General features: G+C 38.0%; 9 protein-coding genes across 9 annotated transcripts; 4 read left to right on the top strand and 5 right to left on the bottom strand.

Annotated features, from left to right (window-relative positions):
- Window positions 1-79: 79 nt before the first annotated feature.
- Window positions 80-2,032, bottom strand: C9374_011492 (uncharacterized protein; the record flags this gene model as incomplete). Its single annotated transcript, XM_044687153.1, has 1 exon — window positions 80-2,032. The coding sequence occupies one exon, from the start codon at window positions 2,030-2,032 to the stop codon at window positions 80-82; it is 1,953 nt and encodes a 650-aa protein (XP_044554661.1).
- An 835-nt stretch (window positions 2,033-2,867) lies between these two features.
- Window positions 2,868-4,923, bottom strand: C9374_011491 (uncharacterized protein; the record flags this gene model as incomplete). The annotated part of the gene is made up of 2 exons (XM_044687152.1): window positions 2,868-3,537; window positions 3,632-4,923. The coding sequence occupies 2 exons, from the start codon at window positions 4,921-4,923 to the stop codon at window positions 2,868-2,870; spliced, it is 1,962 nt and encodes a 653-aa protein (XP_044554660.1).
- Window positions 4,924-5,189: 266 nt separating this feature from the next.
- C9374_011490 (uncharacterized protein) lies at window positions 5,190-7,730 on the top strand (the record flags this gene model as incomplete). Its single annotated transcript, XM_044687151.1, has 4 exons — window positions 5,190-5,680; window positions 5,746-6,378; window positions 6,453-6,752; window positions 6,833-7,730. 4 exons carry the CDS (start codon window positions 5,190-5,192, stop codon window positions 7,728-7,730), a joined length of 2,322 nt encoding a protein of 773 aa, XP_044554659.1.
- A 750-nt stretch (window positions 7,731-8,480) lies between these two features.
- C9374_011489 (uncharacterized protein) lies at window positions 8,481-10,973 on the top strand (the record flags this gene model as incomplete). The annotated part of the gene is made up of 1 exon (XM_044687150.1): window positions 8,481-10,973. The coding sequence occupies one exon, from the start codon at window positions 8,481-8,483 to the stop codon at window positions 10,971-10,973; it is 2,493 nt and encodes an 830-aa protein (XP_044554658.1).
- Window positions 10,974-11,531: 558 nt separating this feature from the next.
- On the bottom strand, window positions 11,532-15,137 carry C9374_011488 (uncharacterized protein; the record flags this gene model as incomplete). Its single annotated transcript, XM_044687148.1, has 1 exon — window positions 11,532-15,137. The coding sequence occupies one exon, from the start codon at window positions 15,135-15,137 to the stop codon at window positions 11,532-11,534; it is 3,606 nt and encodes a 1,201-aa protein (XP_044554657.1).
- Window positions 15,138-15,533: 396 nt separating this feature from the next.
- Window positions 15,534-17,639, top strand: C9374_011487 (uncharacterized protein; the record flags this gene model as incomplete). The annotated part of the gene is made up of 1 exon (XM_044687147.1): window positions 15,534-17,639. One exon carries the CDS (start codon window positions 15,534-15,536, stop codon window positions 17,637-17,639), a length of 2,106 nt encoding a protein of 701 aa, XP_044554656.1.
- Window positions 17,640-17,679: 40 nt separating this feature from the next.
- Window positions 17,680-18,759, bottom strand: C9374_011486 (uncharacterized protein; the record flags this gene model as incomplete). Its single annotated transcript, XM_044687146.1, has 1 exon — window positions 17,680-18,759. One exon carries the CDS (start codon window positions 18,757-18,759, stop codon window positions 17,680-17,682), a length of 1,080 nt encoding a protein of 359 aa, XP_044554655.1.
- A 290-nt stretch (window positions 18,760-19,049) lies between these two features.
- On the bottom strand, window positions 19,050-22,272 carry C9374_011485 (uncharacterized protein; the record flags this gene model as incomplete). The annotated part of the gene is made up of 2 exons (XM_044687145.1): window positions 19,050-20,652; window positions 20,762-22,272. The coding sequence occupies 2 exons, from the start codon at window positions 22,270-22,272 to the stop codon at window positions 19,050-19,052; spliced, it is 3,114 nt and encodes a 1,037-aa protein (XP_044554654.1).
- Window positions 22,273-22,739: 467 nt separating this feature from the next.
- On the top strand, window positions 22,740-23,115 carry C9374_011484 (uncharacterized protein; the record flags this gene model as incomplete). The annotated part of the gene is made up of 2 exons (XM_044687144.1): window positions 22,740-22,953; window positions 23,087-23,115. The coding sequence occupies 2 exons, from the start codon at window positions 22,740-22,742 to the stop codon at window positions 23,113-23,115; spliced, it is 243 nt and encodes an 80-aa protein (XP_044554653.1).
- Between the last annotated feature and the right edge of the window lie 2,090 nt (window positions 23,116-25,205).

Genomic DNA, 25,205 nt, shown 5'->3' with positions numbered 1-25,205 from the left:
TCATTGTAAAATAATTAAAATTTCAAACAACCATGACGAGCTCAATTAAAGTACCAACGAATAGTTTAAGGAAAACCTTTCAAGCAAACAATTTATTGTACCAATTTGCAATCTTGGAACAAACAATGTCATTATCTAAATTCTTGAAAGGTTGCATCCATTCGTGTTGCAATAATTCAGAAGCACAAAGTCTGGAAGAAGGATCAATTTGAATACACTTCTTCACAAAATCTTTAAAATCATATGAATGTGAATCTCCAACAAATTTTTCCACATCAAGGGTTTGAATCTCGTGCATGTGAAAACCACTTTCGGAAAATGGGAATTTGCATTTCGATAATTCCAATATGGAAACGCCCAACGAATATACGTCAGATTTGTGACTATGCTTTCCGTGTTGTAACTTCTCTGGACTCATGTAGGCAAATGATCCTAGTCTATTGTGTGCAACGTCTGCGTAGGTTGAAAGTCCAAAATCTGTCAATTTTACCTCGCCTCTCTTGTTTAGAAGAATGTTACTGGGCTTAATGTCGGAGTGAATCACGTTATGTTCATCCAAGAAGCAAAGTGCTCTTATAACTTGAACAACCATTAATCCCAGAATCTCTTCAGGAATGCCTCGGCTGCGGTCACTAGCACTGTTTTTAGCGCTATCTGTAGTATCTTCTGCGAATAGCCTTCTGCGAGTGGAAGAATGTCTCTTTGATTGTTTATCTGCCTTACTATTCACATCTGTCATGGGAAACATTTCATCTTCCATGATATCGTTTCCATTCAAGTCATCCAAATCGTCGTCATAAGTAATTAATTCTGAGTCACCGCAATCTTCATAGGTCATTGGTGAGAGATGTGCTGGTAAGGGTGCGTCCAAATCTTCCTCAATTGCTTGTCGTTGCTTTCTTGACAGTTTACTGTATTTTTTAGCAATGATATCTATCGAATTTCCTTCCATGTATTCTAAAATTAAGTGTATAGAATTGCCTTTCTGAAAGCAGTCATAAAGCGTCACAACGTTTGGACATGGTTTGCAAATGGACAGAAATTTAACTTCATTCTTTACAATGGATTCTCGTTCTTCATAATGTTCAATAATCTTCTCAGCAAAGTGCAGACCAGTGCTCTCTTGTTGTACCAGCGAAACTGTGCTCGATGAACCCTCTCCCAATGGTTTAATTTTTCTAAATTTTCTGTTTAATTTGTCATAGGGAATGAACGACCCTCCGTTGGGACTGCAACATTGACTTGCAAACGAACATGTAGAATCCACACTACTGCTCAGTGAATAACAAACACTACTGCTATCACCATAACTGTGAGGATTGAAATAGCCTGAAGTGTAGTGATTATGTCCCAACGAACTGGGTGGAAAATGTTGTTGAGAAAATGAGTGATGGTGGTGTTGATGAGGATGATGAAAACCAGACGACGAAGCAGAGTGAGGAGTGGCATATAAAGATGACGAGTTTGAAAAGGAGGAGGAAACCGAATGCATTCCGTGTTGTCCTCTTGAAATGGTTGATGTGTTGATCATCATGGCTGATGAGGTGGAAGGAGGAGAGAATGGTAAATCTTGCTGATGACGGTTCATGTTAGCAAACGAGAGAGATTTACTAGAATGGTGATGATGTTGAGGAGGTTGTTGATGGGATGATGATGACTCATCTGCTGACATGCCATACATCATGGATGATGAAGAAACTGAAGAAGGTCGTGAAGTGGTTGGATTCGGCACTGATGATGAATACATGTAGAATTCTTGCGGAATTTCAAATTGTTTGGGTGTTCTTGAAACCTTGCCGTCCCGCACTGATGAAATACTAAGATTGGATGGCTTATATTTGGCATTAGATGTTTTTCGTTTAGTGAAGAGAGAATTACTCGAGTTGGGAATGGGAATTGGGCTAGAGTTATTGTTGTTGGGTGAGGAAGTGATGGTGTTGGAAGGTATTCCTCTTGGAGAGGTGGGTGAAGTTGTAGAGGATGACGGTATGGGTATCCCGTTGCTGCTGCTGCCGGAGAAGGATAAAACCATAGTGATTATTGTTAGTGCTTTCTACAAGATGGAAGAGAGAGTCTTCAAAGTATTAATACTCGCAGTTGAAAAGAATGAAAATATATGGACTATTTCCTACAAACACCACGAAAATGAAAGCACCGGTTGGAAAGAGGAGTACAAAGTGCGTTAAGAAAAACTGATACGTTGTTGTTTGTAGTGTACGTATATAAAATTTAGGAAATTACTATTGGATGCTGATGGTCTATTTTCCGTTTTTCAAAGAGCCTTTTACTACAGATTCATGGAATGTATTGCTGAGTGCTCGGATTTGGTTATAATAATTTGAAAAATCAATCTGAACAAGTTGTTGTTTGCTTCACGGATGATTCTTAAAGAACACAACAATTCACGGCAATAGGAGTTTTGCGTGAGTACTCGTCGGTGATGACTAATAATAACAATGGCAACAGAAAACTCCTTGCGATTCTTGTGAGATGAGCGAAGAACAAGTTAGCGACTTTTTTTTGAATATTTGAAGTATTTGTTTGAAAAAATCAATTTGTAAAAAACGTCATGTCTTTCAAAATTAGAAACAACGGCTCGAAAAAAGAGCAAGTGACTTGATGAGAGAGCGATCGTTTGAGTGGATCTTTGAAGATTTTTGATTGCCCGTTGATGGTCAACTTGTCACGATCGTGTTATCATCAATTTTGATAAGGGTTCTGTTGACAACAACAAATAACGTTGTGATGGAACTTGACGCTGCAAACAATCATAGAGAAGTGTGGATTACGAAGAAGTGGCGAACATATTTGGATATTAGGTAAAACAGTTAAAACTTTCAATTCTACTTTTTTATTGGTTCTACTAATTAGTACTTTTTAACGTGCTTGGATCTTTTATCGCCACTACCTCCTCGTCTCTTTCTCTTATTACCTCCATCATCTTTGTCATTGGCCTCTTCATTCTCTCCTTTACGGTTTAATCGTGAATGGAATGACATGTTTCGTTCATTCTTGTTCTTAGTTCCAAAATCTAAAAAGTCAGCATGATCATTGTAATTGAGGGATTGAGCAGACTCAATACCATAAATTCCAATAGAGTCTTCTTGCTCTCGTTCTGCCTTTTTGTCTCGTCTATGACTCGAGGTGTCAAATACTTCTCTTCTTTTGGCTTTTCTCTCCTCGAATTTCTTCTTCTTTTCCGAGACTTCTACAGCAAAATCAGGATTGTCAAGCATTTCTTTAAATCGGTCATCGTCGACAGCAGCAATTTGTGGTTTCTTTGTTTGTTGTTGTGAGGTTTCTTGTTCGCCATCTTCTTGCGTAATAAAGTCGACAAGAGCCTTCACACGTTCTTCTTTGAGTCTCTCTTCAGACATGCTATCCACTTGACCGGGAGTGAGAATTTCTGAAGCAGAAATTTGATCTGATTTTTGGTCACTATACTCGAGAGCTCTTCGGTACAGAGACATCTTAATGAAGAAACCATGCATGTAGGGCCGTAATAGATCTGTTCCAAATAAATCTTCCAAGCCAAGACTGTTTCAAGTTCATAATGATGCAGTGTGAAATGCAACAAATAAATTGGCATGAGGTTAAATCTGTGAATAACGTTAAAGAAATAAAAACATACTCTTGAACTTCTTCCAATGTAAGGAATTTGAAATCTTGATAGACAGTATTCTTCTTGAAATCTTCGAGTTCTTCTGTAATTTGGTCGACAAATGCACACCATTTTGGAGCAGGACCTAAACTTGGAATATAGAAAGGTTTGATCTTGGAACGTTCTCCTCCCACTAATACCATACCACTGTGTGGAATGATACAAAAATCGTTAATCTTGGCTGTGAGTTCCAAATTGGTATAATTGTTTCCATTGGATTTGTCCCAAATTTTCACCACTTGAGTGTCTGCTGAGAAAATATTCTTTGAAGTGTCGTGATATGCAATTTTAACGATTGGTAAATCAGTATGGTGGTCCTTTACAAAAACAGCACCTTTCTTTCGCAAATCAAAGAGTCCAACCTTTCCAGAGTGTGTACCAACAGCAAAACCAATTCCATCACTATCAAATTCGAATGCTGTCACAGCTCGCGAAGAAGAATCCCACGAAGAAGCAGATCCAAGCATGGTGTTAATAGAGTCATGGGCATCAATACATCCAATAATTTTCTTAGAGCGAGGATCCATGCATTCCACAAATCCATTATCACATCCAAGACCAAAAAGTTGATGAACAGGATTAATTTTCACAGTGTTAATAGCTTCTGCATTCGAGTAGCTAAGAGTTGGTTTCCTAAACATTCCTTGTTCAAGATTGAATCGATAAATTTCATTACTTGATCCTACCATGACCAGCTCTGCACTATAATCATGATATGTAATGTCTCGCCCATATTTTGGAATTCTAAATCGATAATAGCTTCCCCATTGAGCATGAATTTCAATATATCGATCTACACACAAAGTTGCCATCTTTTTGTAATCTGAAGTAAGTGGACACAATTTAAGAATTTCATAATCCACATGTCTCTTAAATTTCATGGTTAAATCATCCAAAGTAAAACATCTCACTTGTGGTTTATAAATACCAGAAGCCCACAAGTGATTCTCATCTGCAGCTAAACAAATATTGTTACATGCTGTCGGAAATTCCAAGTCATCAATTAAATTGAAATAATTTTTGGCCTCACTATTGTATTTTGCTTTGAGTTTGGAGTTTTGAACAATCTCCGAGAGAGATTTTTTACCTTCCAAATCATAGACAAGAACACCATAGTTTTTAGAGGCTATATTCATGTTACTGCTGTTGAATGTGTTTGTATCCCGAGATTTGCTACTCTTATCATCGTCTTTAAAGAATTTCACATCGGTGATCTTCTTTTTTGTTTCAATCTCCTTTAGGAGCCTCTTGGTGTTGACCATGTTGTTGAGTTATATTGTGGGGATGAAAATTTAGAAGTGATTTGAAGTGATGGCAGAGGTGATGATTAGCGTTTGAATTTTTTTTGAACTCCTGCACTCAAAAAATCAACAAACACATTGAACTTTTGAAAAACCAATTTTTTCTTGACAATGAATAATTTCATCAAGATGATATCTATGAAACCACCAAATCACTGTATGATTAGAGATGTTAAATGATTATTCTTTTTGTCGAAATGAAGTCGCATTCGTTGTTGATTGAAAAAATGCCATTAAACGAAGACGATAATAAAATGATGGATGAGAGCACGGAACAACAAGAACAGCAAGGCTCATCATCATATGACGGATTGGTCGAACATCCCTTTGCATCATCAAAGCAAGACTTAAATTCTGGCAATAACGAAATTGATAAAACCGATGAATTGGAAACTTCAACACCAACTCCTGCTGTTTCCGCGGAAGAAGATAATTCAACTCCATCATCATCAGGAGTGGAAAATACAATTACAGTATCATCCTCTGATTCAAATGCTGATATAGTAGGAACTAATGATGATGAAGATAAGGCGCTAGCCATCACTTCGGAATCGGCTCAATGTATTAAACCTGTAACTACAGCCCTCACAAAGAAATCTCCTTCCATTATTGATGTTACAAAAATTAATTTTGAAGAAAAATTAGCTGAAATCAAAGAATTGCTGCCCAAGACATCGTTTATTAGCTTCGATCTTGAAATGACTGGCTTGGAATTAGAGTAAGTTCATATAACTTTCTTCTCGTTTTTAAAATGTTATTCTGCAAACTTCCATCAATTCGTAGCGAGGAACACAAAATCATGCCCATCGATACAATTGAAGACAGATATTTAAAGTTAAGAGATAGTGCATCTCAATTCGAAGTGGTTCAATTTGGTCTTTGCCTATGGTTTGTTGAAAAACCTGAGGATGAATTTTCTAATATTCAAGACGAAACGGAACGCTTACGACAAATGTTGAAAAGTTCACTGGCCAAAAAGACTTCTCCAACTGCTGCATCTCCTAAAGTCACAGCAAGGCCATATAACTTTTATCTTTTCAAAGCTCCCTCTCGAAGCTCTAGTGTCTTCTCTTGTCAAAATACTTGCCTTCAATTTTTAGTTCAGAACAAGATGGATCTTAATAAGGTTATCGCTCATGGTATTACCTACATGAATGAGATCGAAGAGACAACCACAAGAGAAAACATTACAAGAATTGTTAAAAGCAAAGCAACAGGGTCTGGAACGAGAAGAAGACCTAACGATAGAGGCGAAAAAATTGACAGTAGCCGTTTGACACCTGAACAACGAGAGTTTTTGGAAAATTGTAAAGAAAGAGTCGCCGATTGGGTAGCTAACTCTACCGATGCAGAGATCGACCTTGATCCTTGTAATGGGTTTGAACGAAAATTCTTATTTGAGGAATTGGGATCTTTGTAAGTTTTAATTCTTTGCAGAAATATATCTATATAACATCAATAATGTTATTAATGGTACCTTTAACAAACAGATATGAAGGCAAACTTGTACTAAATACCATCAACACAGGCAACAAAAGACTATCATTTATCCGTGTCACAAGAGTCGGCAGCGAAACAACAGAAGAAAGAATTAATAGAGAAATTGAAGAGGCAGTGAGTCAAGAACTTGGATTTTCTAGAGTCATTCGAGAGCTTACAAAACACAAACATTTAATTCTAATTGGACACAATGCGATGTTGGACATGATGCATGTCGTTCATAAATTCATCAAGCCCCTTCCTGCATCGTCGGAAGAATTTAAGGCAATTGTGAGAGAAAATTTTGAAAAGTAAGTGTACTTGTTTTCATGGTTGAAATGACATTTCACACATGCTTTATTTTTTCGTTGTTTTATATTTGTAAATATAGTGTAATTGACACCAAATATATCTGTGAAACCTACCCACAAATCTCATCAGCATTAGTTAGAGACACTTCTCTACGAACAGTCTTCGACTACACGTTGCACAGAACCGATGCTGGGGGACCCAGATTTGAGAACTTTGACGAATTTTATGAAGGAATTAAAGACTTTGACCATGTTGCAGCATTTGACGCCTTTATGACAGGTTTTGTATTCATGAAAATTAGTCAAATCATTGGTACCAATCGAAACAAAATTTTCCACGGAGTTGCCGATTTATCCCATATTAAGGAAATGGTCAACATTATCAATGTCATGAACTGTGATCACAATTTCAAACTTTTGAAACCCAACCCACTCGAAGACAGATCTGACGTGTTTTTGTTAACAGGTCTGTCGCAAGAAGTAACTAATGAACATATCAAAGAAGCTTTTTACAAGTATGGTATGATTAAGATATTTTGGATAAATGCTAGATATTGCTGGGTGAAGTTAACAAACAAGGCATCAGGAGATTACTGCAACAGGGATGTGATGGACGTTATGAATTGTCACAATCAAGGACTAAAAACTCTCGTATTCGAGAAGGGTGTGTCCGTAATGAGCTACTATCAAGCAAAAGAAGGTCACATTCTTCCAACATTATCACAACTTAGCGAAAAGGAGCAAGAAACTCTCAAGAAGAGAAAATCTATCACCTCGAGCGATGGTGGTGACGATGAAAATTATCCAACTACACCCAATGCCGCAAATCTAAGCATGCAAACAACTTCACCTGCAGGTACCTCAGCTGCGTTTTCTCCCATGCAAACGCCACCATCACAAAACAAACGAGCTCGTCGAAGCACCTCTTTACCTACCAATGGAACATCATCGGGAGGATTCTCATGCCAGATTCTTTAGGCGCCTTGTTGACTGACCTTCATGGTCAAGAAATACAACCACTTGTCACATTATGCTACACGTGTACCCTAAAGGTGAGTTGTAAAATACCATAACGTCTTTTATAAACAAGCTTTTTCAATACATGTATTCACTACGAGACCAGAGTTCAACACATTTCCAAAATAATGTTGTTGATCACTACAACAGGTCATTCCATGCCACACATTTAAACCGACTTCAAAAACCAATTTTGACTTTAACACCTCATTGCAATTCTTCCATTTGAGGAAATTAAGTGGCATATTCAGCAACTCAGCGAACCCTATGTTCATACAAATGCCCTCCAAACGATCTACAGACTAAGGCACTGAAGTTGTATGGTGGAAAAATACCAAAAAAAAGTCACTTGTCACCTACCACACCAAGGAGGTATTTGGCGCCTGCAATTAATCGGAAGAAGAATTTTATCACTTACTAGCAACACAACAATCATTGAATCACTTGTTGTGTCGTCAAAGACTTCCTTGTATTCATCACAGTTTGCCATCGTGTATTTCATTGATTTTCCCAAGCACAAATTGAAATCAAATTATTGATTCGTGTTGTATTTCCATCCTTGCTGCGTGTAGTATTAATTGTACCCACACAAGTGTCGTCGCATCCACAGTAGTAGCAGGCAGAAACGATACTATATTACACAAAATTGTGAAGTAGTAGAATTCATCAACAAGAATCATTCCTCAAACACAACTTTGCCTATTCTCAACTATGAATACCAACAACAATCATCAATCGCTCACCATGCTTCTCATGGACAACAACAACAACAACAACGCCACTCCAGGAGCTGACCATACTAGTAACAATAGTACAATCAACAATTCTTTGATATTGAATCATTCGTCTGCATCATCAGTCCTCAATAATCAAAGTTCCATGATGGTTGACTCAAATCTCGTCATGCAAATGATGCGACTCATGATGAATGAACCACCGTCCTCTTCTTCGAATACTGGTAGTGGAACCAATAACAACAATTCATCATCCTCGAACCTTCTTCAACATGCATCACCATTACAACAAGGAGGATTCTCCATGTCGTCCAATCATCATCATTCCTCGCCAACACTTTGTTCTCAAGCGACACCGCCACCACCACTATTGGATGTTTCTCAATTTCAACAACAATTGGCTCAAGTCATGGCTGTTTGTTCATCTTCTTCACAGCAACAACAGCAGCAGCCACAGACTCAACAAGCACTCTCCATCCTAATGATGGCCAATAATAGTGGTAATCATAATAGTGTAATGAATGGTCCTACTTCTCAACCTCCATCCTCACATACAACTTCACCCAATCCGAACACTACTACCCTTTCTGGTGGTTCGACTCCAATGCCATGCACAGAATGGAGCGCGCCTTCTCATTTACAACAAGCGTGTTTGATGGCGGCAAAAAATAATGACCCGAATGCAGCTGCAGCCTTGTTGCAACAACTCTTGATGGCCAATGGGAATCTTACTCCGAATCATATTCGAGGAACAGGAGCAGGAGGAGGTGCTTCTGTGGTGGGTGGTGGTGTTGGTAGCAACTCGGATCCTACTACGGTCTTGATTTCTCCAAACAAGCAGCAGGCGCGGTTGAATACAACTACTCCCAATCATCTCCAAGTACCATCTCAACAACAACCATCCATGGTTGAAAGTCCAGGAAGTTTGAGCTCCATGACTGAGATGGAACAAACGGCGAATAGTATTCATGTATTTATCAAGAAAGGTTTCCCACCAAGAAAGAAGGGCAATCATTTGACCTCGGAACAACCTTGGCATCGATTGGCCAATCCACAGAGCATTCATACTCAGTCTCCCAATGTTGGATCGCAACTTTCCAAATTGTCAGAAAAATCGACATGTAAAATTGGAACGGATTGCTACTATTACTTGTTATTGGTACTGCCAAGTAAATATTATAGTCTTTCAGACTTGGAATTTCAACTCGAGGAAGAAACAAAGGATGACAACGAGTCGCTTTCGAAGGCTTCCAAGAAAAAAGCTTCACCTAAAAAAAAGAACACGCAACCACATGTGGAGATGAAGATACGAGGAAAGGATCTTTCTGCAACGACCAAGTTTATGGGAAATGGTCACAGGAATGGTCTGCCACAACATGCTTCTCCCTCCACAGATTCAGCGAACTCGAACATTATTGCAATTTTTGAAATTTTGGCCAACAAGAAGAAAAATAAGGCAAAGGGCGACATTTACTACAATGCTTTACTGAAATGCAAGAAGGAAAAACTTGTCACCATGTACATTGACATTCATTCATCATGTGAAACTGCTAATCATGACTTGGAAGAGAGTAGTGATGTGTTAGACTTGTCCAACAACCATGAAGCAGCCTCATCTGACAGCACCTCAACGTCTACCATCAAAAAGAGAAAGAAAAACGACGATGAGAATGAAATGGAAGATGATGACGATGATGAAAATGCTACCTCTGAAGTTGGCCAACCACAAGCAGAAAGCTCACGAAAACGTTCCAAGTCCTCATCCATTCCATTACAAAATGTCATGAAAGAAAAGGCAGCACATCCACCAACACTATTCGATCAACTCAAACAATGGATTATTGTGACAGTATTTCATCAGAGCATTACTGTGGACTTGTCCAAATTTCCAAATTTTGCATTCCCTAAAGAGTTGTCACCCAATGAACAATTCTTGCTCTACGTAGACGTTCCAACACAATTGTCTGAGAATCATGATATTTGTTTCAAAATTCTTGATTTCCACACTCAACAAGAGTTGACATTTGCAGGAGAGCAATGGATTGACACCAATGTTGTCAATTGTTGTAATTTCAATATTCAAGCTTCATTAATGTCCCTCCATGTAGAATATGCCATCTCGTTTAGAGACATTAATCATGATCGACCACTTGTATTTATTGTGGCACTTAAGGATAAAAAGACAGAGGTTGAGAGAATTATCTATAATGGAACACCTTTCAATATCAAGAGAAGTGTCTCACAGGAAATTGATTGTATTGATGAATTGGGAATTTCTGCAATTCAATGTCCTGGATTTGATGCTTCTACAATTGAAAACAGCACTATTGCTGAAATATTTGATGAAATTCCAACTGTGAATGGAACCAGTGGCACCGCCAATTCCGACTCGTTTTTCGCATCATTTAACATGGTCTCTGAATCTGAGAATATTTTAGAGGATGAGTTTGAGAGTTTGTTTGGTCAATGAAATAATGTAATGGCCCTAGGTTGATCTAGTGTTGATTTTTCATCAAATGTAATCTGAGTACATTTTACATTCGAAGCTGGTTCATACTGTAGAAATTGTAAAATATTTCTACAAAGTAAAACTGCTTTTCTAGTTTCTTCATCAATGGCATCTTTTCGCAAAATTTAAAATTGTTTCATCATGATTAACACAAATATTGGTGTTTTGATTTTGAGCAAAATCCAACAAAATGAAATGATAAAATATATTCATAAAAATAGTGAATATTTGTGTTAAATTAGTATTCAGTACAATGAAGCTTACAAATATTCCGATCCTTGAACGTGAGTGTTCTCTTCCGATAATTTAATTCTGTGAGTAGTTTGAAAATATTTTGAATTCTTTGCAAACGTGATGTGACCGTCGTGTGAAACGACATGGCATCCATGAACATGCACAAACAAAGAGTGGAAAGAGGTACCAGCAAAGTCACGCTCAGCAATGTGTCCATTTTTTGTTTGTTTGAGGTGACTCCTGTTGTTAGCACAAGTTCATGATTTATTCTTTTACAACATTTGTTTACCTCTTTGTTCGTTTTAATAACTGTAATGGATCGTCACCGTACTTGTTGAAAAGAGGTTCAATCTTTTCTTGACGTTTTCTTTTTGATAAATGTGCTGGATCATGAACCTTATAAAAATTAGGAGCCAACTCAATCAACCATTTGGGTTCAATCGTAATCACATCACGCATATACTCTTTAGATGTCAATAAGAGCGTGTGATAAATTACCCATTCTGGATTTCTGTGGAAAATAGCACTTCCAGGATGTATATACACAGGTTGATTCTCTACCAAAGTTCTGTAACCCTCTTGTGGATCTTTCTTTGAAGCGTGAGCAAAAAAGCCACTAGTAATTGCCTTTCTAACTTTGGTATAATTCTTTCCACACGAAATGACATTCAATTTGTATCGATCCATAATCGTTAACAGCTGTTTTCGAATATCTTGTGCTCGTTTCATAGATCTTGCTTGAATAAAGTTTTCAAAACACCATGGTATACTGTAATTACTTCGCTCCCAAGCTTGATACACGGAAAGTAATGTCAAATGGTCACCTTCAGGCTGGAAGAAGCGTGACTTTTTCTGATCAGCTTGTTGTTGCTTATCTCGAGGTCTATAAAAGATACCCTGTACAGAAAGCATGGACACAATGGTCAATACCTCATCTGAACATTTAAGGTCTACTGAGGCAATAAGAGTTTTGGCCATTTGTGGTTCGAGTGGAAATTCTGCCATTTTTCTTCCCATTTTGGTCAAAAGACCATCATCATCGAGAGCTCCCAAACTGAACAATTGTTCCATGGCAGCAATGAGTGATTGTGGTGGAGGTGGATCCATAAAATCGAAATTTAACAAGTCATTGATACCCATGGCCTTGAGTGTGAGAACAGTATTGGCCAAGTTGGTTCTCTGAATTTCAGGAACTGTGTTTGGTAACATTTCACTCTTATAGGCCTCTTCGGTATAGAGACGATAACACTTTCCAGGACCTGTACGACCAGCTCGACCAGCTCTTTGACGAGCAGCAGCTTGTGAAATTGGCACAACAGTCAATTGATCCATACCTGTCTTTGGATTGTAAATATTTTGTTTCACAAATCCAGGATCAACCACATAGAAAATACCATCAATCGTAATGGATGTCTCAGCAATGTTGGTAGCAATGACCACTTTTCTGCCACCCACAGGAGCAGGTTCGAAAATTTTGGTTTGCATTTCGGAAGGAAGGGCAGCATAGATGGGTAAAATGACCAATTCTGGAACATCACTACCAAGTGCTTTCATTCGTTCGTATAGAATTTGACACGCTGTATCAATTTCTTCTTGACCTGTCAAAAATACGAGAATGTCACCTGCTGGTTCGGTCAAGTGAATTTGCATGACAGTGATGAGAGTGGCATCCAAATAATCTTCTTCAGGCTCCTTAGTGTACAAAATTTCAACAGGATAGGTTCGTCCAGGAATGGTAAAGATGGGACAAGTGTAAAAGTAAGTGGAGAATTTTTCTGCATCCAAAGTGGCACTGGTCACAATTAATTTGAGGTCCTTTCGTTTTTGAGTGAGTTTTTTGAGAAGTGCAAAGAGAACGTCAGTATGTAAGTTACGTTCGTGAGCTTCGTCCAACATGATGACCGAGTACTTTTCTAAAAGAGGATCCAGAAGCGCCTCTCTCAATAACATACCATCGGTCATGTATTTGAGAACAGTATCTGGTGAGGTACAATCTTCGAAACGGATGGTATAACCCACTTCTTGGCCCAATTTACAACCAAATTCTTCGGCAACACGTCTTGCAACGGAAATTGCAGCCACTCGACGAGGTTGAGTACATGCAATCATCTTGTTACCATTAATTCCAGCCTCTGCAATGTATTGTGTAATTTGTGTTGTTTTTCCTGAACCTGTTTCTCCAATAACAATGAGTATTTGATTGTCTCTAATAGAGGTAATGAGCTCATTTCGTAGCGAGTAAACTGGTAAACTCTCTCGTTGTTGCTTGATGGTTGATGCAGAGGTTCGTTGAGCAACACCACTGATGGCTGTTTTTCTCCAATCTGGAGCTCCCTGACCAGCAAATCCTTTCATTCCTGAAAAGTCAGTGGCTTCATTGATACGTCTATAGTATTCTGAAAGGGGATCGTCTGCTTCAAGATCTGCCATGTCTCCTTGCAGTTTTGCTTTTTGCTCTTCCTTAATTTCTCGACGTTCTTGTGCAAATTCCAATTGTTTTTCGGCAATTCTGGCCAAAGTACCGTCTCTGACTTGAGTGAGACGTACGGGTGAGTAGGCCATTCCTCCCTTCATGGTTTGTCCACTCAAAAACTTGGGTTCCTTCTCACTCAATTCAATTTCAACATCCTCTTCCACTTCGTCATAATTGATTTCTCCTGTTTCTTCATTAATTACACCACCTTCGCTTGCCATTCCAGAAGCTCTCAGTTGTTTTTCTTCCCACATATCGTAGGGGTTCTGCTTTTTCACTGGTCTTCTCGCGTCTTTGCTGGTATCTAAGAATGCTGGAGAAATGCCAGAGTGATGAGTTAAGAGCTTGGATTCTTCTTCACGACTTGGTACTCCCATATTCTTTGCGAGGGCTCTCCTTGGAAATAGGTCCTTTCCTGTTTGTTGGTCTACTTCTTTCATCGAGAGGGATACTCTGGACTCGGTAGCAACAATGACCTTAACGAAAACAATGTCATTTCGGGAGACCACGTCGTCAACTTTGGTTACTTTTTTTTCATTACTGATTTCACTAATGTGGCATAGACCATCCTTATTTCCACGTACAATCACACCATCAATCGTCTCCTCAAGTCTAGCAAAGAAACCATAATTTTTGATACCAGAAACTCGAGCCTTATAAATCTGATTGACTTCTATGGTATCTGTATATTCTCTCTTAGCATTGCGTCTAGATGATGAGCCGTCAGCTGAAGACGACGACCCTGGAGCGTTTCTATTTCTGTCGTCATTAGAAAAACGACTACTGCGAGAATCTAAAGATTTGTCGCTGAATTGACTTTTGGAGTCATATCTGTCGAGCTGACTGGTATCTTTCCTGTCAAATGTATCCTTCTTGTCACTGGGTGTTTTTTCATTCGCCGAGCTATATACTGTTGATTTGTCAGGTAAACATAAACTTGGGAATTTTTTCGTCAATTCCAATTTCCTTCTTAAATTATTTTCCATTTCTTCTTTAATGCTCTTATCAAATGAATGTAATCGATCGTTAATTTGGTCCGATGAGACTGTAACAGCCTCTTTTTGTTTGTTATCCGATAAGCCATCTCCAGATACTTTCTCTTCCGATTTAACGAGTGAGCTCACCGAGAATTGACCAGCACTCGTGAATTTGCCATCTGCACTGCTAGAATTACCAGATGATGAAGCTAATTTAGAATTGGACATTCTATGTATCATTGCATACAATCTTTCTACAAAATCTCTTGGTAATTCCGCATCATTGTCAATTAATTTGTTGTAAAAATCATCAACGTTCTTGGATTCTTCTCTTGCCAAATAAATTACAAATTCAGCAAGAGCCTTTTCTCCCGATCCAATATTTGTTTCTAGTTCTTTGCAAACTTTAGAAACGAGTTGCAATTCAAGTAATCTTTCCATGTTGCTGCTGTTGGTTTTTCAATAATGATCGGAATGGAATTAATAATTGCGACAATAAATATCTCTACGTATTCACAAAGATGCGCTGTTTTGATGAAGACCGGTTACCAATAGGAAACCAATGTTCGGGACTGCAGTTGAGTGTAATCCGTAAACGCCAAACAGCGAAAATTAAATTCGAGTTATTTTTTCTGGTTGAACAAGTAGTTTCGTCATCTGGATGTTATTCTTCGTGATTTAACGATTTCTTTTGCTGGTATATTGTGCTTTACATGTTTCCAATAGATTTATGGATTTGAAGGCATCATGAATATCTACAATATCCTCCAAGATCGCAAAAGGCCAACTTCAACATGATTTAAAATTACAAAAAAAATATTAAGCAAATTAATCTCTATGAATACCTTCTCTCCTCATCAGCAAGATGTAGTTGTGGATCATCATCAGTTGGCATCTCCGTCTTTTATTAGAATTGTTGAAAGTATTGTACAACAATTATTTGATCAAGTTTCAGACTGTTTTGGTCCGAATGCCAACGCTCGTGCGAAAATTATTGTAGACTTGTCTTCTTCTGCTCACAAACAAGCAAAATATGTATCATCGGAAGGATCGTTTATTCTGCAACATTTATCTGTGAGACATCCCGTTGGAGTGATGATCATGAAAGCATTGAAGCAATTACATGTAGGATGTGGAGATGGAACTATTAGCTTTTTGAAAATTTTATTGGAGCTGACTCGAGGAGTACATGAATTAGTCATGAATTCTGTAGAGCCATTGGTGATTGGCGAAGTGTTGATGAAAATTGAAAAGTTTTGTGTGAATGAAATGAAAAAATTTGGATTTAATTTACTGGTGAATGAGAAGAATGAGCAAATTGATTTATCGAGCATCAAGAACAACAAGGACATTCTTTCACTGAAAATTCGACTGCATTCAGAAAAGGCTAGAGAGCTATTGAAAACATTTCTCTCAACAAAATTGAATGACAAGGAGACACAACTATTCATGGATGTTTGTACGGAAGCATCCTCCACACTTTATGAAAATTTGACAATTCACGAAATGAAAAATTTGCAGCAAAACCCCAATTTTCACAATATTCATGTCATTGCCCTCACATCACTCAGTGGTAAAGCTGAATACTTTAAGGGTTTGGCATTTGAACATGGTTTGCAACATCCCTACATGCTCCGTCAACATGAAAATTGCAAAATTATTGTACTTAGCGATATTCCACTGGAATTGATCAAGGAGAAAAAGAAGAATGAGTTTCGTACAGCAGAGGAGCGACTGCAATTATTGAGGAATGAAAGAGCAAAGATTGATCAGCAAATTAATCACATCATTAAGAGCGGCGTTGGCGTCGTTGTTTCAAATGATGCCATTGATGATATTAGTTTGGACAGATTCTGTAAGAGTGGAATTATTGCTTTGAGACACGTACGACAGGATATTTGCGATAAATTATGTGAACTCACATCCAGTACCAAGGTCTATTCATGTGAACAGGAAATTAAGGAAGAATATTTAGGCTCTGTTTCGACAATTAAAATTCATGAAGATCACCGACAAACAGAATCGACAGTGTATATTCAAGGAAAGACCGAGAGTAGGATTGGTACAATTATTGTCCATGCTGCCAATGTCATTATTCAGCACAGATACATTCGTATTATTAAGGGCGCTCTGAAAATTCTAAGAAATTCTTACGAAGATTGTCTGATTGCCCCTGGTGGAGGATGCTTGGAGATGATGCTAGGTTATCGAATTCGTGAAATGTGCTGCAGTACGAACACCAAGTTAACTCCCACAGAACAATGTATTTATGAAATGTTCGCAAATGCTCTGGAATCATCCATTCCTGCTACTCTTTGTGAAAAGAGCGGATTCAATGTGAATCTTGTCATGAGACAATGGAAATTATTGACTCAACAATCATTGTCCACCACTAAGAACACCTTTACAACAACACAATTGCATACCTTAAATTGTTTGAAATATCCAGTTGAATTTGTAGAACCAGTTCAATTGGGAATTTGGGATTCTATGAGAGTGAAAATTCAATCTCTCCATCAAGCCATAGAATTAACATGCAGTCTCATCAAAATCAATTCCATTCTCACTTCTCCAGATCTTAAAAAAGAATCACAGGATAAACTCAATCAAACATTGAATCAATTAATGATGGAACAACAAGAAGCTTCGAACACAACGAAAAACGATCAATGGAAATATCAAAGATATCATTCTGGTTTGAATAGTGGTGGAAAACTGGATCCAAAGAAAAAACAGGACATCATCAAGAGAGAAGAACGATTTTACAGTAAAGAAATGACCAAACATCGAAGAATGTTAGAAATGAATCAACTCATCATGGAACCCGGAAGTAACACGGCTCACACCCGAGAACAAGAGTTAGAATTTCATGCAAGAAAAGAACATGAACGAAAATTAAGAGAGAAGGGTTTACTTGGATATGATCTTGAACCATTTCAGTAATTTTGAGAAATATCAACGACAATACACTAGTTTGATGAAATTAATTCATAGAAATGGACATTAATTTTTCGACATCTCCATCCCATGGAAAGACAGAAACAGCATATTGCCTGGAAATTAGAGAAATCACTGGTCGATACGTCTCTGCAATGTTGGGTCTATTATTTCCATACATGTGTCTCACTTGTTTACCATTCTGAATGTAACATGTGAGCTCGGGTCGATCTCGTAGATCATTTCCACTTTTTGGAAAATAGAATTCTACTCCAATCAAATCACCCTGCTTGTTAGCATTCTTGTTCAAAGGTCTTGTGCCACGTTGAAAGCAAGGATGTTCACAATCTGATCCAACATTGTATCCAAACCCAATCGAAGGAAACTGTTGACCAAAACATGTTGAATGAGGAGACGTTGATGATCGTGGACCATTTGGCATGTTATCAACACCAATTAACACTTTCCAATCGTGCGCTGAAGGATCATCTTCATAGAGTGTTAAATGAACACACCAAAAGTATCTGTAACCTCTGCGCAATTCCTTTTTACAGACACAAGTTTCCCATCCATGAGTGAGTTGAGTGTGACAAGGTTTGAGAAGGTGATTTGAGAGGGTAAAGCCCAAACATGAAGTTGCTCTCTCAAATGTGCTGTCAAAGGAAAACAATCGAAAGCAATGAAAGATGAATTGGTTTTTGTATGCATAGAGAATTCCTCGAAGTTCATAGTCGAGAATGGTTCGATTAATTTCAAGATCCTCCCAATCGTCCATGTTATCCCAAACGGAATGATCTGTCCAATCCTGTTGTACTTTCTTTTTTCTGTAGATGGTTGTGGCCAATTGTTCAAAGCATTTCACTGCAGAGGAAAGTATTGATTTGGATAAAGTATTCATTGAAGAATGTTGCCGATCAGAGGATGTATAAGGGTGTAGATCTTTTAGCCAAAGTGGACACTCAATGTTCTTAAATTGTTGAAAGAGGAGAGTTTGCCAAACCACATCCGAGTTACTGATCTCGTCGTAGAGATGGGAGTGGCATTGGGAGAGTGAGACAATGGAACGTGTATCGAGATAGGAGCAAATGTCAAATTGAATGACCTCTATGGGGATGTTTTGAAACATTTTATTTTCATAGAATTGCAAGATCTTTTGGAGTGTATTTCCACAAACCGTTTTTTAATAGTTTGCATTATGAATAAATTATTATTGTTTTGGCTGAATTTCTAAATGTGTTAATTTTGTCAAAACAAAACAACGTTTTTTAATAGTTTGCATTATGAATAAATTATTATTGTTTTGTCACTTTCGCAAAAACAGCATCACATATTTTTAGCCAAGTTCTGAACTTCATAATTTACAATTTAGCTTTTTTAAAACAGTTGTCTACTGTTGAAATAAATTAAATACAACTTTCACTTCATACGCATAAATGAATGGAATGGCTTGTGTGTCGTATACTTGTCCAAGTGCAGGCTTTCATAATTCTTCTCATGTAAAATATAACACTTGTTACACAGTATGAATGACATGCATGTTTTGCATTTGTGAATAGGTCCCTCCAGACCCACAGTAGCACATGCTGCACATTTAAGTTTCGAATGAACATGTCTTGGTTCTGGAATGAGTGAAATTTCATGAGTACATTTGTGTCCTTTAGGTTCCTTTTGTAAAAAGAAACATTTTCTACACAAATTCACGTCCTTACATTCTGTACACATAAATCGTTCACCAACAATGGGACATGCCAAACAAGAAGTGCAACGCTTATCCACATGAACAGCATAACCACAACCAGGGTCTGGAAATTCAATACAGGTAAATGCAGATGCAGCATGTTGATGACCTCCTTCCTCAGGTGTGCTAGTCATGGTGGCATCAAAGCATTCCTCACACACATCAAAATCCTTATCACATTCTTTACACGAGAATCTAGATCCACATATTGGATACATTTCACAATTGTCACATGCATACCAATCGTGGAATATTGGTTCTGTACAAGTATTTTCAATTACAAAATAAGGTCCATATTGTTTTTCATACTTATCAGCACATTGTGAACATAAATTTACAGTTGGGTCCACATGGCTCTTATATCTAGGAATATTCTTAGAGGTTCCCATCATGTCTGGGGAAAATAGGTTTTTATCACACTTGGTGCAAGAATAGCTGGTCATTTCCTTTTCAAATGCTTCACCAAGACGATTGCCAACACTCAACCAACCACGTCGAATGTTGTGATTTCGACCAAATAATTCAATTTTTCTAGCTCCTGGTACCATATTTTCAATAATTTCATAAACTTCTTTTGGTTTTTGAGATTGAATGCCAACCTTACTAAATAAAATATCATTGGAGACTTTGGAAATGTACTGCAGTTTTTGGCCATTCTTCTTTGTAGAACCATGTTTAACACCAACCAATAATAACTCGGTCGAGTGTAAAAAGTAGTAGCCAGTTCCAGCAAATATTTGATCATTTTTGGTCTTCTTCACCCACACAATTTTGTCAATATATGTAAAGCCCCAATGATTCAATAAATTAAGTCCAAATTGCAATGAAGAGTTGAGGACCCACAAGAAGCAAAAACCCTGATCACATAATGATCCAACATTAATGTCCATAATTTCTTGATACGAGAGAGTGTTGTAGTTGAGTTTAAAATTTGTGTTGCTGAACATCATGGCTTCTTGAGGACGGCTCTGAACCACTCTCCAAGGTGGGTCGATGAGAATGACGTCAAATTTTCCTAGAGAAGAAAGGGTAAAATATCGTAAATCACAATTGATATAATGGCCATCTTTGAAGGGCTTGATTGTGTAGTGTGACGAGGCACCAACAGCAACTGCATTAGAAACATGCTCGGAAATAAAGCTAGGGTCGTAAGGTTGGTCATCCTCTTGGTTTTCATCATTTTCTTCATCCAATGAAGCATTTTTGAGAAGTAATTTCTTTTCAATCAAACTTTGAAAGCCATCGAAATTGGCTAATTTCACTCCAATAGAGGGTGCCATACTGTGTATTAGTGATGAGAATATAATTGAGGTGTAATTTGTGGACAATTACATTTTTGGAATACACAAATGAAGGTAACAAAAATTCATGTCCATGTCAAAATACTTACTTGATATTCTCATTCATGTGCAGGTCGTTCTCTTCATTTGCTAGGGAGGTTGTTTGTGGAAGTTTGAAAAATTCACATTTAGATTTGGAATATGGTGTAACCAGAGACACTTGTTGATTGCTACAGGTATCTCTGTTGGGAGATGGGTTTTTGATCGTATCGTTAGAAATGTTGGTATGAACAGTCACATTAGGTGGAAGAGTGGAATTTTTCTGGACAGGATGTTGAATGGACAAGTTAGTGAATTGCGATTTTCCAAGCTGCTTATTTTGAAGAGTATGTTCTTCGTGATCACTCTCGTGGTTCATTTCTGCAATTCTTGACCTATTGTATTCTTGTAATTGTTCTTGAACTTCAGAGACGTTATAAATTTGATATAAATTTGGTACTCCATTCTTGGTGTCCAAGCTCGTTGAAGGTGACTCCTGCCGAGTGGCTGGAGATTTTCTCGAACGACCTCCTCGAGATGCAGGACTTGGTAATTTGGTCGCAGGGCTCTTCTTTCGTCGTTGATTGGTGTTTGATCCAGTTTTTGAATTCCTGGAAACAGGCAGGGGCGAAATGCTTTTTTCTCTTCTCCGTTTCGTCACATTGTTGCGTTTTGTTAAAGTAGATGTCGATTTTCGCGATTTTTGTGGCTTTTTTCGTTTCGATTCGCGATAGTCTTCATCATCTTGGTCATCACTGCTTTCATCATCGTCTTCTTCAGCAGAGTCATCTTGCTCATCCTCGTCATCACTCATTGTCACAACCAAATCTTCGGATTCGTCAATGTCAACCCAATGGCTTAATTCTTCTAAACCCTCATCGTCACTTCCACTTGGATTGATATATTCGTCCTCAGAGTCCTCGGAAGAGGATGATGATGAAATGAACAGGATTGCATTTTCGTCGTTATTGTTGTCTTCATCTTGTTGTTCCTCACAAGTGGAATCCTGATTCTTAATTTGGTGTGTGCCTTCGGCGGTATGCTTGCTTGATGCGTTTGACGAAGGGCTGGAGGATGCTACTTGTTTGTTGCTACGAGTAGCATTTCTTGTTGGTGAGGTGGTTTTATGAGTGCTAGGACTAGTTGTTGATGTTTTGGTATGACTAGTAGCTGCCGACGTTTTGGTATTATTATTAGTAGTCATGCGCTTACCGCCCGTGCTTGGCGACGATTTTGCCTTGCTGCCGTTACTAGTCCGATGAGCATTTCTACTATTCTTCCTTGTTGAACTCATTCTTGGAGTTTCATCATTGTTTTCCGAAATGTCATCCATTTCAACATAATCATCATCATGGTCTTCATCTTCTTGTTGCTGTCTCTTCTTCCGAGGAGTTGACTTCTCGGTTGATGTGGTCTGTTTTCGGCTGGAAGACCTTGTTGGCCTCCTCTTTATCTCTTCCTCCTCAACATCATCATCATCAAAATGTTCTTCCACTATCTCTTCCTCTCCAAAACTGTTATCATCTTCATCTTCAGCATAGGAAATCCGTTTGGAACGTTTCCGAAGAGAGGGTTTTTGCATTTTTTTTTGAATGGAATTGTTCACGTTGGGAAGGTGTTGATTGTGTTGTTCATGCAGAGGAAGAAGATGCAAGAAATGGATCATCCGTGAAAAAGCTGCAGTACTACTGTTTTTGTAAAAAAGCAGAGTGGTCAACAATGATATCGTCATCCATTTTGCAAATGTTTCTTCACCGATCGACTGCCGAGTTATTAGACTCTAATGGAAACCAAGAATTGCTTGTTTCATCAAATTTGTACTTTTTTATGCCATCTTAAGAATCTCTTAGATTGCACTCTGTGTTCTGAGAGGTTATCATTCCTTAAATAACATGTTTGAAACCAGAGTTACTGTGAGGACTTGAATGTATTCAAGAGTATTACTCTTCATATTCATGGCTGTCAAATTCGAAAGAATACGCTCAAAGATTGTCTAACCTTTTATTTGTGGTTCATCTCAATCAATCAGAAATATAAAAATTGAAAAAAATGTCTTCAACAACATCCTGGTTCGATCAACAAATTGAGCAATGGTCGGATCAAGCCTACGATTCCGAGACGGATGAAGAACTTTGCCAAATATCATCCAAACAAAGAAGAAAGGAAATTAAAAAAGAAAGATTTTTAGCACAATCGGAAAAGACCATCACGACCGTGTTGGGAGCTGTAACAAGTATTGTTGCAATGATTTACTTTTCCAAGTGTAAGTGCTCGGAAGTGGATGGTATTGCGTTTTTTTAAATGTTTTGATGATTTAACGTGAAAATTGTGATGATGAAATTGATTTTCAACAAATAATTTTATTTCAATGTTATATAATTTATTCTTTGAATTAGATCTTTGGAACAAGTATCCAACACAATAAGAGCACTTTAAATAAATTATATATCCACTAAAAAGCTTAACTTTGTTTTTTTCACAATGCAACCAGAACAAGTTTCAACAGGAAGGTTCATCTATCTAAAATGGACAAACCTGCAGCTTGATATTGTAGACCATTAGAAATCAAATAATGATAATTATTTTGAGTGTTTCAAATAATTTAATGGAATGAAAAAAACACCTGTGCTTAATCACCTGAACCCAGAGCTGCTTATGGCTACTTGGATCAGGATGCAAATCTTGCAGGCCCCAGCCCCCTGTTACTTTTTGCCTTCAAAGTGAATGGCAAACTATTTCACAATTCACAGCTTTAAGTAGGACTGTTTCTGTCTGTCTATCAACCCTTAAGGAAAAGATCATGAAATCTTTGTTAAACAGTACAATAACCACTGAGGGAAGGGCAAGTGGAACCAACACTCCATTCGATTGATGGTGTGAGCTATTGGTTGTGGAAAAATTATAACGTTGTGCAGAAACTGTTGCATAGAATTAACCTCTTCCTGTGAAAGGTTCAAAGTTTGAAACAACTATTTCATTGGATTGTCTCAAGATTTGACGAACCACGCTTAATTGATTAGTTTTTGCGAGCCTACTTGGCAGTACAACAAATAAAGTACAATAAGATATGAAGCAGTCTTGGCCGAGTGGTTAAGGCGTTCGATTACCAAGAAAAAAAAAAGAAGTTTTCAACAGTCGGTGTAGACAACTAGTCCATCTCATACTCTGCATTTATTTCCATCAAATTTCAATAGATTCATAATGTAGGAAGGAACAGCCTTTGTAAAAAGATGTAATTGTTGGATGATTTGAACACCACTCTTTGGTTCGTTGATATTGCGACCTCCATAAAAAAGAGAGAGAATGTATTTAGTGTGAGTCAAAAAGACAATCAATTGGGTGACGATACACCAATTCTTATCGTCACCTGTTTGTAAGTCATAAGCGGTCTTGGCCGAGTGGTTTAAGGCGTTTGATTAGAAATCAAATGGGGTGACCCGCGCAGGTTCGAGTCCTGCAGACCGCGTAAGTTTTTTGTTGTTTTTCTATTTCACCAAGACTTTTATATCACACATTCCAATGCTGGTCTCAACTGCTGCCGCTGCAACTACGAAAACCAACACTCTGGTGGGGACCAAGAAACATTATCCTCATTATTGATGTTTTGTATCCAAGACATTAGGTCTTCGCTTTTTACTTGGATTTACATATGGAGACGGCCATAAAGACAAGAGCAAGAACGTATTTAGTGTATGTCAAAAAGACAATGATGGTATGTGTGTTTTAACAACAAAATTCTTGTTAGCCCACACCCGCTGTTTGTACACCCTTCATTTGTTAAGGTGGTATTGCACTCGGCACGATGTAGTTTTAGACTCCTGTATTCAATCAACCTTGCACCACGGCTCGTGTTACACTACGAACCACCCGACTTAGCTCTTTCGTTCAACGCTCTATCTATTAGTTCCTCATTAATTTCTTCATAATCTTTATAATTATCGGATGGAGCAACACTGTTTTTATAGTCACTGTCTTTTTCGAAAGATATTATGGCTTTTGGAGCCATTCTAGCTACTTCGTTGCGAAAATTACGGGCGAAGTTAAAGGACATTTTTTTGAGAGTATTAAGGCCTTCGGACTGGAGCATTAATTCTCATTGGATTCGGCGTATGTATTTCCTCTTATATAATGAGTGCTTCGTTAAAAGTCCACACATAGGTCAGTTCTTGGTCGGTACAGTGTAACGAAATGAAGTTGTACAAGCACAGTGCAATCAACACAACAACCCAGATTAATCGAGACATCCTATCCACGTAGATCATGGAACGTGTTAAAGACATTTTTAAATAAGAAACCTTACAAGTACTCTACACATGTTCTTGTGAAGGTTTGTGTTGCTAATTATTTGAAATTGTTGGTTGAGGCGAAATTCAAAACAAAAGCGCCACTAGAAACCTTACACTTTTGAAGCCTCATCACATTCCTTGAATCCCTCCGATCAAACGGAAGTTCAGGCAACCCCGTTGTAAACTCAAGCCCACCTTCAATTTTATCCAAATCCGAAAACTCCACTGT

This window comes from Naegleria lovaniensis (genome assembly GCF_003324165.1).
Source record: "Naegleria lovaniensis strain ATCC 30569 chromosome Unknown tig004, whole genome shotgun sequence".
Lineage (NCBI taxonomy): Eukaryota > Heterolobosea > Eutetramitea > Acrasida > Naegleriidae > Naegleria > Naegleria lovaniensis.
The sequence above is the reverse complement of the archived record's forward strand: the minus strand, read 5'-3'. Positions and strand labels throughout refer to the sequence as shown.